The following is an 18692-nucleotide window of genomic DNA, read 5'->3' as shown; positions in this document are numbered from 1 at the left end:
TGCGTAGGTCAATTTCTACTCTGGTCTGATAGCAATGCTACAGGCCATCAGAAGAAATAAGAACATAACTGCCTCATGAGCCACTGCATGACAGAGATTTGCCACCACATACTCTTCTTTGTAAAAGAAATAAGGAACTGTACCTAACACCAGCTCTCAAACAATGGAGAAAACTTATCATTTTAGCTGGAGGTTTAGAAGAAAACTTTAACAGAAAATGGGTGTACAATTCATCATAAATGGCTTTTTTTTTTTTTCATAGAGCCAGGCTCACCATAAATTATGCAAACAGTGGAGTGAATTAATGTTCTATAAGAAACAAAATTCCATGCTATTGTGCACAGTGCACGTGCATGGAATATTTTTGAACCAGTTGAAAAAGGTTAGTTTGATTAACACTTGTTATTTTTGTTATTAAGAAATGGCTAGTTCAAATTAACCTGTGTGCCAAAGACACCAAGCGTATTCAGTCAAGCATTTAGATTGTTTAAAAGTTAATTAAGTACGTAAATTCTAGTCGTCTTTTTTTTTTAAGCATGTGTGTATATGATAAAATGAAAAGCAAAAATACACTTTTCGCATATCTGGATAATTCAAATATTCCCACAAAACAGATTATTTAGAGAGGTCCATATTAATAGTCTCAGATATTTCAATGAGTGCCAAATAACACCCTCTAGGACAAGGGTCAAATCCTGTCAGAACATGCACATGAATAAGTTTGCTGATACAAATAATCCCATGGGAAAGTCATATTGCTCCTGAAAGTGTTTTTAAGATTGTGACTTAGATTTGTTCTTAATATTTTAATTACCATAATGTGAAATTAGTTCATCAAAATACATGAAAGAGAAGCAATTGCTTTACATATATGAACAGTGCAAAATCACATTCTTAAATACAAGTTGCAGTGTTGAACTTGTATTTGTTTCACGCCATCTTTCAAGTTTTTATCAACTAAAATAAGTAAGATGTTAAGTAATTAAACATGTCTTATTTCAAATGTAAAAGAACAAAACCAGAATGCAAAAGAAATAAAGATTGGAAAAGATGTATAGGCCTGTTTCAATCCACAGAAATATTTTTTAGTTGCAGTTTACTGTTAAAGCTGCTAATACAATATTTCATACAAGGTTACTTATGAAGCACACTGACGTTTAAAAATCACCATGCTATGCTTTTGCAGCAGTGTAATTTTTTTTCCAACATAAGATTAAATTGCAAAATAAATGAATTACTTAGAGTGGCATGGCCCCCATTTTGCCACCCTTCTCTTGAAAATTGCTTATTAATATGAAAAAAGAAGTTGGAAAATAGCCTGTTTTACTTTATGCATAGCATTTTGGGGCCTCAAAGCCTGCAGAGCCGGACTAGCTGCACATTTTAGATTGCGTTGGCAAGCAGGGACGATGACCTTTCTGACCTGCATCTCAAGGCTATTATTAATCGCTAAGTAACCTGGTAAAGCCAAACAAATTTGTTTCCATTGAAAGGATCTCTATCTGTGTCTGAGAATTTGTGCTGTACCAAACAAACCTCATTAACTGTGTCCATTTTTGACAAAGAACTAGGAGTTGGAGAGATTGGCGACCTTTCTTTGTCCTTAAGGTACGGATTTCAGAGTCACTGCATGTAGGTGCATAAGCATTTTTACTTGGAAACTCTTTGTTCTGTATCAGTCAGTCATAAACAAATGAATAAATAGACAATGCCTATAGTATCAGCTTTGTTCTTTTTTTTTTTTTGCCAATTTACCTTCAATATCAGAGTGTATGAACCACATTTTACATATTTAATATTATTTTTTGTTCCTTTTTGAATACAGAGTCCTCTATTCATCTTTAGTATCACTGCCTATAACTGACGAAACGTCTGTCAACATAATACTACAGTTTGTTCATGCTCTTATATACTCAAGCACTTCTTCCCAACCGTTGCTATGGAAGATTTGTTATTTAGAACACAACTGGTGATGAAAACCCCCAAATAACGATAAAAATATAAATTTGTGTTACAGCTGTAACGATAATGGGATGCAAAATGTTTCCCATTGTCATTAATCTGAATTTGCCAGATTACTTTGAATGAATGATTAATAATCGTTATTGGTTGAAAATAAATGAAGTCTAAAACACTTTTTGAAGTTCAGTGTAATTCATGATCTTTTCAGGCTACTATAACTCGAGTCATCGTGATCATTCCTGATTATCACACGTCCTCATTAATGCTGCACCATAATCCATTTAAAATTCCAAGGTTTTTTAAACAGTTACAAACAATTTTCAACATACTTTTGCTGCCTACACATGCTGTGTTAAAATACACAGCTGTGCTAAAGTATTTCTATCATGCATTATACTGCTCTGTACAGTTGTACAGAACAAGCAGACAATTCTGTCTTTGGGGGTAATAGCTCCCAAGGTGTTTCTCTCCAGAAAGGCAGTACAAAATAAGAGGTATGTAGTAGTCCAAACACTGCATGACTGGAAAGCATAGATGTTTTAACATAGTAGTAGACTTATTCTAAAGCTATTTGAACCTGAAACTTTCACCTCTTCAACCATACTCTCAAGAATTTGGATAGGAGCAATAAAAGCAGAGAATCTAAAAGTAGTTGGGTATGGATATAGTATTTAATACAATAGTGTTACTTAGTTAATACTAACATGCACCATGTAGGGGATTTCACTGTCACCATGCAGAAGAATATGTACAAGCATAAGTTATACTAAAGACATAAACTTAGACTTCCAAATAGAATTAGACTTCCAGATACTTTACATACAAATGTGTTTATTGAAAAGTTTCAAGCTCATGTCGTGTATGCCTTCCGAGAGAAAATAAATCCAACATTCTATTAAAGTCAGTAGAAATGGCATTGAAATTAAAACGATCTCTGGATGAAACTGTTACACTTACTGCCAGCCTGCTCCTTGTTCATATGGATCTTAGGTTCATTGAGCAATAGGAAGTGATCTTTTCTTGGGATTATATGATATTATGAACACTAGCTATAATGCATCATACTCTGTGGACTCTGGACCAAATTTGCTTCAGGATGAAATTTTCCTGGTATGAAGTGGGAGAATTGAATACCATAAAATATTTGCCCAGATTATTTGGGGAGAAAGAGTTCTCATGCAACACATGGTTTAGGTTAACTAACGGTCTATTTTTATAAATGATCTATCTGCTGCATGGCTTATAGTTGGAATAGTTCAGTTCATTTAAACTCTTAAAACTGAAAAAGTGAGTATTTTTTTGCCATATAATCTGTTCATTAACATAAAGCTTATCTCTTATATTAACAGCATCTACTGCATCTTCCTACAAACCTTGCTTCTCATACAAACTTAGTCAAATCAGAGTTTCTCCTACATAGATTTTTATGGAATATCTTTGTAGAGGAAATATGTGTAAGTTCTGACATATGTAGTGTCTTATCACGATCTGAAAATTGGTCAATAAATCAGAAGAGTATCAATGTTCAGTAGTGCAAATTTAGGAATTTTTTTTTAAATAAGTGAATATACTGGGTGGCACAAAGTATGTTTCCTTTGTCATAGAGAATGTTTTGTGTAACTGAAAAAACAGCATATCGTTATCAAAGTATGTGCTTAAAGCTCACAATTAAAAATAATCTTGTGTTAACAAACGTGAAGTAGCTGTTGATTTATTAATGATAAAATTCTTTGCTTTATAGAGTTTGAAAAGAAAACATTTTCATACGACATGATAACTTATTGTTATTCTGATACTTCATTATGCAGTAAGCAGTGGTGCTGGTTCCAGCTATGAGATGCAAATTCAGTTGACAGTGCTCCTGCTGTCTGTATAAAGGTTAAAAATACACATATAATATTGTTCCTGGCACTTCTGGAAAGGTCTTCAAGTGATGATTTCAGCAATATACAGATTTTAATAATTCCGCATAAAACTGCATTTTACAAATTCACACTGACCTACATATATTGAACTTTATCAAACGATTGCAGTTTTTTGGCATTTTCATTGGCATTCTTTGGACCTTTCACCAGACAGCCATAAAATTATAATAGTAACTAAAGTAAAGGGCATCTGAGAAAATCGATAATGAATATAGTTGCTTGGAGTACCCAGAAAGAGTATCAAGTTACTGTGGTTTTTAACAGTTCAGACCCCAAATCGTAAAATTCCTGCAACATAGGCAGTAGGCAACCTTACCATAAAAGGAGATAACCTACATTGATTTTACTTTCCTGACTATATATCATCCTCCCTGCGCAAATACAGAATATGGAAGGGAAAATGGAATTAGCTGGACAATACTTTTGGTACACCACTGCACACCACTTGATTTCTCATTACATTGGTACGGGTGAGAACGGAGTATGACTTGCCATGGTAATATCATTTGAATCAATCTATTCTATTTGGGGAAAAATTAAATATATGTATAGAGTAGCCTAGGATGTAAAAATAGTTTAGAGAGCTCTGTATTTTAAAGGCAAAGCTTTGACACAACACACATACTTACATTAGCTATGTACCAAAAGACAGCTTGCTCACCCTTAAACTTTGTCTGAATTTTTGAGTAAAGCTGTTCAGATTTACTGATCAGAATAGAGCAGGTCTGCAACCCTCTTACTTCTCTCATGCTGTATACTCCTGACAGAATCCCTTAACCAAAATGTTTTATCTCAAGTTGCAGTGAAACAGATGCTTAAAGAGACAGTCAGTTATTAGGGGTACAAGGTTTGTCACTGCCTAGGAGACTCACCACAAGCAGGTGTCCTAAATTCTTCCTAATTTTAAGTGTCAAGGTTTACACTAATTCATTTGACAACTTAATCGTGACACTGTCTTCAGAATCTGGAGGAATAGTACTGCTCTGTCATTGCAGTGCAGTGACCAGGAAACTAATATGACTTAGGAAGAAAAACAAAATAAAATAAATAAAGCTTATGTGTAGGCATGTAAAAAAACACCTTATAGTTTCTACGATTAATGATTTTACAGGTAGAAATTCGTAACACTTTAAAATCCCATTATAATTTGAGCATGGTAGAACAAACTCTACTCATCTTTCCTCAATCACAAAGTGTACACTGCCAATAGAATTAAGTGACATACTAGTTCCACTGTCAAGGTCCCAATGTGATCAATATACTGCGTAGGAAATGCGATGAACATAGCGGTGAAGGGCATACAGTGAATGAATACCTTGTGCAGATCAGGAGATCAGGACACAGCGTGTACTAGACGATAGGAAGGAACAGACTGATGTGTCCTTCTTATCCTTCCAATTTCCACTGCTGCACAGTTACTCAAGAGAATGCAACAGCTTTTCAAAACACTGATTGCAGACCCAGTTCATAAATAAAACACAGTATTTTCCCTAATCTACTATACAGAATCTTCTAATTAAGGTTTCAATAACAACTCAGACAGAATTTTTCCTTTTCTGGTAAATCAAAATCTTTCAAAATACACCAGTTTCTGGAAACATGCAAATTAATGGTGCAAAGATTTTTTTTCCTTGTCTGTATAAACACTTGAGATGAATTTATTTCAGAATGCTATGAAGCTAAGTTCTTTTGTGTTTTTTTTTTAAGGTCCACCTTAAATAATGATGTTTTGTTCGCTTAACTATTTTGATTTAATTAAATTGTAAACCTCACCCATTATGGGTGTGGTATTAGAGTAATTACAACAACAAAGATTCTGTTGGTTGAGGAACTGCACTGAACCAGTGTACAGGATTTATACTCAAGTCTATACTACTAAAGCTAAACATCACAGGAAAAATGTTTTCATTCCATGGCTGCTCCTATTGATACCTTAATGGAATCAGGCTGATTGATCAGCTTAACCAGTGAACTTAGTATTTGGAGGTAACAAAGCTGATTTGACTCAGAACAGATAACAGGATCTTAACACAAATTATTCTGATAGCTGTTATACGGCAGTAGCTATTTCTAGAACAGTGTACAGTGTCACTGCTGTCATGTTCTTAACATTTTTCCAGCAATACCTATATATAATAAAAGAGATATCTAACCACAGACAAATGCCATTGAAAGTTTTCTAGTGAATGTCATGTGAAAGTATCTGTTATCTTCTGGCATTGCAATTCCCAGAAGACTATATATGCTACCATCTGCCCAGTAATAACCAGAGAAAAGCACACTGCTATGTTTTGCTACAGTTAAGCTGTTCCCAGTACTAGAATGAATTCATTCAAGGTAACTTGTTATCTCCCTGCTGCAGTACAGTACAATGTAGACATATCTGCATTCCTTTTACTTCAGTAATGGTACTTGGCACCATTCACAATATTCAACATTATGTGATTTAGAAAGCAAACATGACGTTTTCACTTCTAAAGGTCATCAGTTAAGTTGATTTTCCTTCTCAGGTTATCATGAAACAATTTCACTGAGGTCTACTTAAGTCACATCTTTTGCTTCCTTTCATACAAAATTCTGCATGTGATTACAAATAAAATGGTACACTTCGTTCATATGAAGCAGGTTTTACAATGGTAAGGCAGGGAGAGCTTTCACATATTGACCCATTTCATGTAGCAGAGCAGTAATGCCAAATCCCATAATTTCATCCCAATTTTTTGGTAGGTGATGGTTTTCTCAAATTCCATACTCATGGAATGTTGCTACCACTTGAGCACCTAAGATGCCATTTCTAATGAAGCATAAAATATTCTGAAAGACACAAAAAATTAGTATATTTTTAATAATAGCAAATGCAGTTATTTGGGGGGAGATACGTGACACTGCGCTGTAAATACTGCACTGCCACTGGCAAGTATGTGATTTCACAGCAGTGGCTAATTGCCAAACTGAAATTATCAGCTCAATCCCAATTCTCAGAAGTGTTAGGAAATCTTATCTCTTACTGTCTTTAAATCTTTGAAGTAAGCAACACCCCAAAAAATGAGGCATTCTTTAGTATGGCTTGAAAGAAATTTCGCTCAGAATTCAAGTCTGCTTTCTGACATTTGGGTTCTACCATATAAAGCAGACTACACTTAATTATAGATTTAGGCATCCAGTTATTCATGCCTGAAGAGTACATCCAACATTTCCATTTTATTGTCTATACAGGAACACATAGATTTGTGATTTGAGTACTAGATCTCTTCTTGAGTAGCCAAGCACAATGCTAGGTGGTGGTGAGGCCTCCCACCACCAATTCAAATAGGCATCATTTTGGGTGTCACGCAAGATGAAAGACCAAATTAGTTTATCAGATCAGCCTATAAATATTTCATAATCAGCTAGTTAATTGGACAAGAAAAGAATAGCCTGTTTGGAGAAAAGAGGTGGAAAAACGTTGCTTTCTTGTAATGCTTTGTTGTGCTGATTTGGTTTGAAAGCAGTAGGAACTATGCAGTTCAAGGTAAAACATTGGGATTTAGCTTCTCTGTCAAGGATGAACAACTTAATGGATTTATGTAATTATCCCTACAAGGTGAAGAGTCTGAAGACTCTGAAAGGGGGAATAATAACAAGTAAAATTTTCACACACCTTAAAAAAAAATCATGCTCACAGTATGAGGAACTACAGCTTTTAAAGGGAGTGGTCTGAGCAGGATTCATAAAGATGAAGCAGCTCTTTAATGATGCTGTGATGAAAAGATATTTAAATCAATGCATTATATGACAATACATTAGAAAGAATTTTTTTTTTTTCTAATTTCTTATGCACTATGACTGTGCTGAGTTCTGAAGCTGATAGCATTTTAAAGGAATTTTGAAAGTCTGGCCAAAATGGTCACAAAAATTATTTCAAGCAGAAAGAAAACACCTCGCAATGACATCCACTGTTTATGTTTAGGACAAAGAATACTAAACGATCACTAGATTAATGTATAGTCTCTGAATAATAAAGGAGCTTTCAGCCTAGTAAAGGAGGATATAACAACAAGCAATGGTTCAAAGAAAAAACTGTTTCAATGGGGAAATATGGGAAGAAAATGTGAAGAGCAAAGATAAAAAAAAAGATATTGTCGCTCTTTTGATGTTCTTAAATCAAGACTAGATTGTTCAGCCAAAGATTAATGGGATTTTATAAATATTTTTATAAGTTTCTTACTGAAATATATGCTACTGGTGACAGAGATTAAGTCAGAATTGACCATCTAATTCAGAATAACATTATTCAGAACATCACTAGAACAACAACAACGACAACACAAAAAAAAAGCCTTTTTTTCTCTCACTTCATCACTGTTCTAGATTGAAAAAATAGAAGGGAAGTAGTTTTTCCATTTTCTCCTCTGAGTGAGTACTTCAGAGAACTAACTCTTCTTAGATAATAGAAAAGCCTCTTTACAATGATTTAGAAAATTAAAAAAAAAAAAAAGAAAGCAACTAAGACATTTTTTTAAATCCCTTTTATTCATTTTGGATATATTTCTTCATAAAGCAAACCCAAGTGATTATGAGAGACTGTATACTGCTTTGTATCTCATGAAATTCTGTGATACTTCACAGTATATTATACGATACACCAATGTAAAGATAACAACCATAAAAGAAATGGAAATTAAAAAAAAACAAACAGTAAGTTTTTACATCCTTGGTCAAAAATTAGATCATGAACTTGAAAAAATGCTATGCATAAGTACCACCATAAGTTCTAGTAACAAAACACAGTTGTGGTGTGGTTCTTTTTAAAGACTTTCACCACCATAGTCTCTATTTCTCCAACATGAATAGGAGATGAGAAAGGCAGCCTAGTCTCACAAACCTTCCATTGGGTAAGACAGTGCCAAGGAACCTCTTACTTAGTTTGGTCTTCCTTAATATTCCTGCTATAGCTGAGCGTTTTGTTAAATTATGAAAGTGAAAGCATGCTACTTATTTAATAAGGAGTTATGAAGTATGTGAGCAGATAATGTCAATTTTCTAGTTCCACTCGCAGTATCTTAGATTACAATTAAAAGAACCTTGTGGTGTTAAATCAAATGTAACATTGTACATTGACTAAAAAAAACCTGACACTTCTGTCTTTTGATTTTGTTTGCGGGTTTTTTTTTTTTGAGAGCTCAAAAATAAGCTACACTGCAGCACATTCTGGAAAAGCTGTGTGTGTAAATTAATTACTCCCTGATGTAACTGTAGACACACTCGTGTATGAGCTAGAATATTTGCATAGCATAAAACAAGCTTAGTTACATAATAATTTGTATACAAATTGCTTCTACAAAAGAAAGGAAACATCTAATTTTATAACATAACACATAAAGTCGTGCATTTAAATTTTATGCTTCTTTATGAAGTTGACATTTGCACACCAAGGAAAAAAAAAAAGAAACAAAAAACCCCATCACCTTGTTGTAAAGACAAAAGAACTACTTTAAGTGAGTTGATGGCATATAACACTTGTCATCCTTCTAATGACCTAAACAGCTGAAATTACTAGTTCTCCAAAGGGCACATGAAAAATATTTATACACTTTTTTCATGTCTTTAGTCTTGAACTGGTAGAGCTCTTCCCTGATAACCTAGTATATCCTGTATATAGATGGCCTGTCATGTCTCTACAATTAGATAAAACCAGAACTGCTATAATTTAATCAGTTACAACCTGAAAATTATATTTTGAAAATCAAGTTTATTAATATGTAATCTTTGGGTAATCATATTTATTCTCCTAATTTACACAATATTCATGATACTCTACATGTCCTTGAAATAGGGAACAGGGACACTACACTATGAAAAAGTGGCCTAGCTGCTGGAGTTCATAAATTTTGTTCAGCTTTGGATGAGTTCAAAGAATTGCCATGTAAGAAAAGCCTTACAGAGGGAATTTATCTGATTATGGCAGTAATAATTACCCAGCTGTTTATTGCAGATAGAGAAATAATTCATGTAGGCAATAGGCCGTGGTGGCAATGACACTCTGCATTTAGTAAATATGCAAACTGTTCACTTCTAATTAACCAAGCTAGAGGATGCCCTTATTAAATGTATAAACTAAAAGTGCCTTCCTGACAAGTGATGAATTGTTACATTGCACAAACTCTTGCCACAGAATTACTGGAGTGAACTTGGGGCTTAACTTCATTAAGAGATCTTGTGGGATAGTTAAATGAGGATGGACAGCATAACAAGACCTACCTGACAGTCAATGATATGTTAGAGCTTAATGAAACTGCACCTCTTCCCCTCTTCTACTTATTTTACAGTGAATATCCTACTTCAGACAAAATAGAAGACTGTCATATCTGTCTATATAAGACAATATCAAATTCTAGATTATTCAGTTTTTGTTCACAGAAAATGTTTTGTGAGCTGTCAGCAATTCTAACAGTCCTTTTTCAAATGAAAAAAATCTATCCAGACACTACAGTGTCTTCAAAGCTCACAGGTATAAAATTATCATTATTTTATAATACTATGTTGTCACACCTCGTTTATTTGACCTTTTCCAAAAATAATCAGCTACACCACAGACTTTTTGGTCCAAAGAGTGAATGCAAGGATCTCAAAATTTCTTTCTGCACAGCGAGATTTAAAAATTTCCTTTGGATTCAAGTGAAATAAAGCCTTATGCTTAACGTGTTACAAGCTCCTAAGGGTGTGTTTAGTGCTATACAAGGAAATATATGCAAGGAAATATAATCTTCCTATTCCTAAAGACTACAACCTAGCCAGGTATTTATGTACCTTATGAAACTCATGTTTATCCACCAAGTTTGATCGCTATTACTCAGAACGAGCTAAAAACATGGTAAGACTGCTTTCACCACTTGCTCAAGAGGGATATGAATAGAATAAGGCACATGAAGTGTGTCTAGCTGAATCTGCAGTGGAAATTCAGTTTACTGAGTATAGAATCATAAAATCATAGAATCTACCAGGTTGGAAAAGACCTCCAAGATTATCCAGTCCAACCTATCACCCAGCCCTATCCAATCAACTAGACCATGGCACCAAGTGCCTCATCCAGTCTTCTCTTGAACATTTCCAAATGTGGTGACTCCACCACCTCCCTGGGCAGCCCATTCCAATGGACAATCACTCCCTCTGTGAAGAACTTCCTCCTAATATCCAGCCTATACCTCCCCAGGCACAACTTGAGACTGTGTCCCCTCATTCTGCTGCGGGTTGCCTGGGAGAAGAGACAAACCCCTACCTGGCTACAACCTCCCTTCAGGTAGTTGTGGACAGCAATGAGGTCACCCCTGAGCTGAGTAATCAGAGTGGTTCCTACCTAAACTTCACTGTTTGCAGGAAGTGCTTTCCCATTGAGTTAAAGCAGGATATCACCTGCTCTATAACTTTAGTCACTTCATTTCAATTTCATGGTTAAACTCAAAAGAAAAAAAGTCCATCTAAAATGTCTTGTTTTACAAAGTGCGTTATTGAAAGTCTATATTTATAGAATCATACGTGCTGTATAAAAGCATATCTGCAAATGAAACTGAGTTAATTTTTACAAAAGCAGGCAAAGAAAAGACCTAAAAACGGACTGATTTGTCAAGGACGGTTTTTATGCTCAGACTCTAAAGAAAGTTGGATTTATGGACAACATGTTTAAGAAGGAACAACCATCACAAAACACATGACTGTAGAGAATATTTCAACCAGGTGAGTCTCTAAATTGTGTAATTTTAAAGTCTTTCTGTGGTCTAATGCCCTCTTCAGAGAATATAAACATCTTAATATTGTTTGATGGAAACTAGGTCAAATCACAGAGAAGAATCAAGTAACTAATTTTTTTGTATTGTACCTATCCTAGCAGCATCAGCTTTGTAGCTGGGATCCTAGGTGGATTACACTTCTTTCTACGAGATCTAGAAGTTATACCTAAAATCCTCCAAAATAGGCACGGATGTCTCAAATTACATGCCCTACTACTCAAAATGAATATTTAAATAAAAGAAAGCATATTTGTCACTTGTCTCTATTTCTATGGCTCTCAAGGAAAGCTGGCAGGGTAAGTTTACCTTTGGAAAATTCAAACCACAGCTTAATAATTTAAAAAGCATAATTTATTTCCTCTAGATATCTTCGAAGACAAGGAAAAGAAGATGGATTGAAGATAAATTAGTTAATTAAACATCAAGTGAAAGATAACATTACAAAAATGAGTTTTTTATTGTGGCAAGAATTCCAAGAAGCTGTCTGAAAGGCTTTGGCACTAATTGAAAATAGACTACAAAATCAATTGCTTCTGCAGTCAATGAGGAGGAACATTTTAATTGAATTATAAGACAATATATACATTCTTCAAAACACTTTGACACTTGAGAAAATGGCCAGCAGCTAAACTTATCTTTATCAGAAATGAATAGACAGATAGAGGCTGAGCAAGTCCTTCTCATATAACTATGATGACAGACGATTTATTTCAAATCCACCTCATGCAAAACAGCAATACCTCAAAAGTTTTAAGCATCAAAGTACTTGCCATGTTAAAAGTAAATAGACCTTAGTAATGCTCTAGTGATCAAGAATAAGATAGATACTGTTATTTTTTTCAGTACTACATGCTCAGGTATAGTTGCAGAAAAGCTAAACATTGCATTAGGTCAACAGCAACATGCAAGAGTACTGTATTTCACTGTTCATTAAGATTATCAAAAAATCAGACTGCACAAGGGATTTGTGAATATACATATTGCAAGTGATTCTTATCACTTTGCATTATCTATTTCCCTGACATTTTTTGAGGATCAAAAAGCTTTAATGATGACTGGGGTACAAAATCTGCTGATAGAATAGCTAGTCAAATTTGGATGAAAGTCCCTCTCTTCAGGGCCACTCCTGTGGCTTTTTCACTACTAAAGTCAACAACAGCAACAGAAAGAAGAATTTGTTGTCCATTCTCTACATGTGTGGAATTCACCATTTGTAATCATAAGTGTTCATGTAACTTGTAATGTTTGCTAAAGCTAGGACCAGTTTGCTACCTTTAAGTCAGTATTTATTCAACAACCAAGAAAGCTAAACTACCTGTTTTGATTACACAAGAACCCTGATGCCAGTACTTTGCCACTGCTTTGTTAGTTCTCTGATATTGCTATCTTATTGAGTTCTGTGCCTAAGGGAAAATTTAAACAGTGCCATTCATCAGTAAACGGAGCACGACATCCCAAAATCTTATCTCTGGTTGCACACCTGACATATAGCAAAGTTGCTTTACTGTAGTTTAAAGGCCGGTGTGTAGATAACCTTAGTCAAAGAGCAGCAAGTTAATCACACAGTTGGGTAACTGACATCATCCATAAATTCTTCTGATATAATGGCACCAGCACGTTAATTTATGTGATGTCCATTTGCTTATCATGGATCAGAAACCGTAACACCACATAAAACAAAATTCTGAAGTTATCATATGGAGTTACAGCCTATGCTAATTTCTTTTGGTATATTTTCCCTCGTAACCATTTTGCCCACACTTAGAGATGTTAAATTTAGCTTTAAGAATGGTTCAAAACTAGGTGTTTTCTCTTGAAATGAAACACACTAACTTCACTGAGAAATACTGGAATTTATTTCAATGCATGTGTTTATACATGCAACCACCCAAGTAAGCCATGTTCAGACAGAACACAGTATGCAATGGTATTTATTAAAAATGCAAATGAATGCTACTGATGAAAACTTATTACTAAAATCTAAATAACAACGTTTTGTAAAATAAATATTTAAGAACAGGTTTGCCTGGCTTGTTTAGAACTTCCTAAATCTTGTAGGCAAAACAGAATTCAGGACTGATGAACCATTATACTGAGGCTAAAATGTACAAATGTCATGGAAAATCTGAGTGTGTACTTATGTAGACAGAGTTCAGGGTTCAAATTCACGCTTTCTCCATCTGTCATGTTACTCTTTGAATCACTTCTCAGCTTAACTACCAGGAACTTAGTGGGGACGCTAACAGTTGTTACAACTATTGGTTCTGTAGCAGCAGAAGGTAATGGGAATGCTGGAAGAAAATCCATACACTCTTCAGTCAGTCTGGGAGCTAAAGCCGACAGCTATCTTTGGTTCATACCAAACCAGGGACTTAAGTTAGGATAAGCAATCTGTTCAGCAAGTGGAAACTCACACATAATATGACTACTATTATTTAATTATATTTTAGGTCAATTTCTGTTAAACCAATTTCTGTTAAACTTAATTACATGCCTCTATGGCTTTAAACTGGGGCAGCTTCTATTAAGTTTACTTTCTCCTGGGGTTTTCACAGTAAAGACAAATGATAAAGGTCTGGCTACTAAATGAGGGCAGCTATTAAGTAAGGACGGTTTGTATTAAAGCTGAATGGTAAAGATGCAGCTACTGGCTAAGAAAACCCTTTAATAAGGGAAGTGTCCTGTATTTGAATAAAAAAACATAGGGTGAAGGAGAAGAGAGAAGGAGACAAATTTTGTTCAACAGCTCTTATAGGATACTCTTTTAAGGAACTAACACAATGTCCAAAGTTTCATGGCAACTTCCTCGGACACTTCTTTTAGAAACAAGTGAGTGGTAATTTGATACAGGCTCCTCCTTAATGGAAGAGGAGAAAATTAAGCACAACCCCTGGTTTTGGAGACCAAGAGGTAAAAATGTGTCTCAGACTAACTTGCAGTGTGATTTCAGGTATCTGTTGAAAAATAAAAATGTTGTCACCATTATTCTAGAAGATAAGCCTGAGAACCATACATTGCAGTTCAGATTAGAATTCTATCATAATTCCAGGAAGAATAGGATTTAAACAAAGCTTTGAAATTATAAACTTCTAGTGTAAATTTTGTTGGGGTTTTGTGGGTTGGTTTTTTTGAGCGGTGGAAGGCAAAGGGTTATATCCACTCTGAAGTTCTTGAAATCAGTCTCTATTTTACTGTGGTTTTATTGCTATTTGCAGAGAAACTTGGTTTTTTACTAGCACTGACACTGCACTACTGCATATATTCCAATGAATACAGTTGTGAAACAAGAAAAATTCATTAATTCATGTATCATGTTGTTTTGTTTTGTGGTGTTGTAGAGATCTGAAATACTCAAAGCCAGCCTCATCTGAGTGCACTAGTACAGTAGTAGCTCTGTCTATCACCACACAAATTTTCATAATGATAATGCTGGAGTAAAACTCGACCATTTCATAAATATAGTTTTTAAATTTTAGACAATTCCTGGGGATTTGGGGGTTTTTTGCTTGTTTGGTTGGTTGGGTTTTTTTACAATACACAATTTAAATAATTTTATATATGCAAAAATGTTTATGAACAATGGGGTTATACTCTTACACACTTGATGTGATGTCTGGTGAAAATATTCAGAGTCCCTCCACCTTGATCAACATTCCTCATAAGAAAGTGGGACAATTTGGGGCTAAAGTAGCCGGCAGCAATTTAGCCCAGTGAGAGGTAAAATCTGTTTGGCTGAGGGCCTAAACCTGATCTTCACTAAACATCTGCTAGATCTCATAAGAAGAATGTTTAAATAACATCCTGGTTTTCAAATGTACCCCAGTAAAGAGATTACTGCAGTGACTCTTGCTTGCGCTTGAACTGATGCATTTTAAAAACTGAAACAATATGATCCATTTGACCAAATTCTCTCACAAATATTTTTTTTCTTTAATGTGAAATATGGTTCTTTTTTAACCTACAGGACATATATTTCTGTGAAATCCAGAAGACAGAACTTAAAAATAGCAGAATATCAATATATCATTTGCCAGTTAAGAGCTCACACGGATCAAATTTGACATATTTTGATGTACCTTACCTGTAAATGAAGAACAGTACTAAAGTATTTCTTTACTAAAATATGTACCCAATGCATAAGCTTTATGGGTTTTAATGATCTGGGACAAATACTAGGACATTTGATGAACATGCCAAGTACTGAAAGACAAACATTTTTGTAGTTTTCCTTTTGTGGTGTAAATGCTTTATTCCAGCTGAAATCAGGACAACTCCAAAGTTAGATGTACCCATCAGAGATATATTGTAGGTATGGGAAATAAAATATAAAGCTCTAATTAATGTGTTCAGTACAGCAGGAATACCACTTGCTTTCTGGTTGTGTTCACACACATCAAAGGTGAGTCTGACTGACAGATTATGAGCTTTGTTCCAGGTTCAGGCACAGAAATGGAGAAGAGTGATAGAACTGTCATGAACAGGTTGTGTTTCTGTAGTTCATCCAGCTATATGCATTTTAAGCCAGAAAAGTTATGGCTTAACTTTCCAAGAATTAATCCAGCCTTCCTAAGATTCTGCCTTTTCAAGAAGAAAATGTATTTCAAGGATTTCAGAACAAGAAAGTACAGCTGAAGAGACGACAAATGTTTCAAGTCTGATTTTGCTGATTTTGATCTATCTTTTTGCGTAGAATATATTTAAATTAGTAGTAAGAAATTAGAGGTTGTTTCATTGTATGTAACAGTGCAATGCATGAATTACAATGCTAGGGCAAAGAGGATATAGTATCAGCTATAATTATGGAAAAATAATATAAATTAATAGGCAGCTTCCAAAGGAATTGGATATTTATTTTTTCATATATAATTTGTATATACTATTTTCTGTAACAGTCTTCTTGATGAATTGCCTTTGCCATGTGATCTAAGCAAGACTTCCAGAACTATTTTTTCACTAGATTCCCTTATATTTTTACATTTCAGAAAGCAAAGATGTGTCTCAGGCATTCTGAACAGCAAACACTGAGTGGATTTTGTCCAAAACCTTTCTCTTAACAATGAGAAAGTGGCGATCATGGTCACTTAGTATTTTATCTGTTTCCACTGTCGTCTGAAGAAATAGTCATGGATCACAATATCAAATGTGCTAGAGGGAATAATTGCCTCTATTTGAGAGAGCTTTCAGCTTAAGTACTGTGAAAGACAAGAGATGGATAGGAGAAATAGTGTAGCAACATGTAGTAATGGTTTAGCTAGAAAACTTACAGGCATGAATGAATCTCTTCTGTAAGTATGAAAAGAATCCACTTCAATACGGCTCATGTATGCAGCTTAGATCCAAATCTGCACTTTCATTCATTGTCAATAATCAATTTTGAAAATAGACTATGAAAATAATTTTTTAGGTGTATTTAAGACATAATAATCTGTGAGTTCTAAGCACAGGCAAAGAGCCAAATTTTATTTTATTAAACTGCTATAAACCCAGAGTATGTCTAATCAATTCAAAGAAATTAGTCTTAATTTATAACGGTGTAAATGAGAACAGAATGTAGCATAACATGCATAGGCTTAGGATAAAGAGAATGATGACTGAGGTATATAAATATATCTATAAAAATGTATATAGAATATAGATATAGGTGAGATAGAGATAGAGATATGATAATGGATGTGAACCTACACTCAGATAAATAGCATAATTAATGTCATAAACATTTTGTAAATTAAAAATAGGAAAAGAACGCTTTACTACACAGAGTTTTATCTTTACCTGACAACCTCATTATTTAAAGAAAGGGCTTCCAGGTATTTCTTCAGTGCATAGTAGTTATGGATATATTTCCGAACATAATAGCCTCGCCATCTTTTCTGAATCTAGAGGAAAAAAAATTACTTAGGATACTTCAAATCAACATTTTTTTATGCATATTAAACATCGGTTGTATTTCCCAAATACTATGATTTCCTTTAAAGTGATATCAAGTAGAGGCACCAATATGTTTTAATGAGCAAGATAAGGGAAGAACGTAACATATTGTAGTTAAATGGTGATATGAATTTACTATTAAATGCCAACATCAAAAAAAAAAAATCAAATTTTAAACCACTGTTTATATTGGGGTGTGACAATGAAGAGAAGTGCCTGCTACTGCCAGTGGTATTGCTCTATGTAAGGACAGTAAAAAAGCAGACAGTGTTAGTGCCTTTTTGCAGGTACCACATGCACTCCCTACTGAGTCACCACCTCATCAATATCTTCTGCTACACTCTCACCTTTGTGCTCAGGATATAATCTAAACTAAATAGAAGAATAGAAGCCTTCCCCATAACTCAGTGACTCAGGCTTTCTGGAAACAACGTTTACAAATTGCATTTCTTTCATCTCCAAAGTAAGAAGATGTATATCTATTTCTTTTATGTTAATTATAATCTTCTCACAAAGTACTACTGCTCCTGCATAACATTGTCCTGGGTTTGCTGGGACAGAATTAGAGGTCAGCCATAAACTGCAAGCCATTAGCAGTTTCTAATCTGGCAGCACAGCTGACCTGAGTGGGCTCACAGATGTATCCCCAGATAGTGAGCATCACACTCAATATAAAGGAGGCAGTGGAGAGCTTGGGCTTTTCTTCATCTTCCTTCTTCTTCTGTTCTTGGGTGCTCCTTTTCTGATGTTTGTGACTGCCACATGTTATGTCTCTGGTATTGACATAGGTATTAACTTGGCTATTTCATTAAATTCATTCTGGTGTGGGGATCTTCTCTCCTTTTCCTGATTCCTTTTCTGTTCTGAGGATGGGGTCATCAGGTGAGAGACTAACTCTTAGAGTTTAGCCCCAGATACAGGCTAAACTTTGCCACAGATAAAGCTGAAAATAGAAAATAAAATCTCTTTATCTGTAGTTAGTCCTAAAGTTCTATTGAGAATAGAAATGTGGTAACATCCTCTGTGAGAATGGATTCTCATTTGGGGGCACTTTAAAAGGCATCAGTTAAAAAACATGGGGGACAAAAAGACTTTGTCTACCCCAGCTTTC

General features: G+C 34.7%; 1 protein-coding gene across 1 annotated transcript in view; it reads right to left on the bottom strand.

The window, feature by feature from the left end:
• SPATA17 (spermatogenesis associated 17) overlaps positions 1 to 18692 on the bottom strand; it is a 93258-nt gene that overhangs the window by 55530 nt on the left and 19036 nt on the right. Inside the window, exon 5 of the mRNA XM_054399201.1 lies at positions 17426 to 17529. Within this exon, the coding sequence (XP_054255176.1) occupies positions 17426 to 17529 (104 nt within the window). The remainder of the gene's footprint in view (positions 1 to 17425; positions 17530 to 18692) is intronic.

Source organism: Indicator indicator, chromosome 2 (assembly GCF_027791375.1).
Source record: "Indicator indicator isolate 239-I01 chromosome 2, UM_Iind_1.1, whole genome shotgun sequence".
Lineage (NCBI taxonomy): Eukaryota > Metazoa > Chordata > Aves > Piciformes > Indicatoridae > Indicator > Indicator indicator.
The sequence above is the reverse complement of the archived record's forward strand: the minus strand, read 5'-3'. Positions and strand labels throughout refer to the sequence as shown.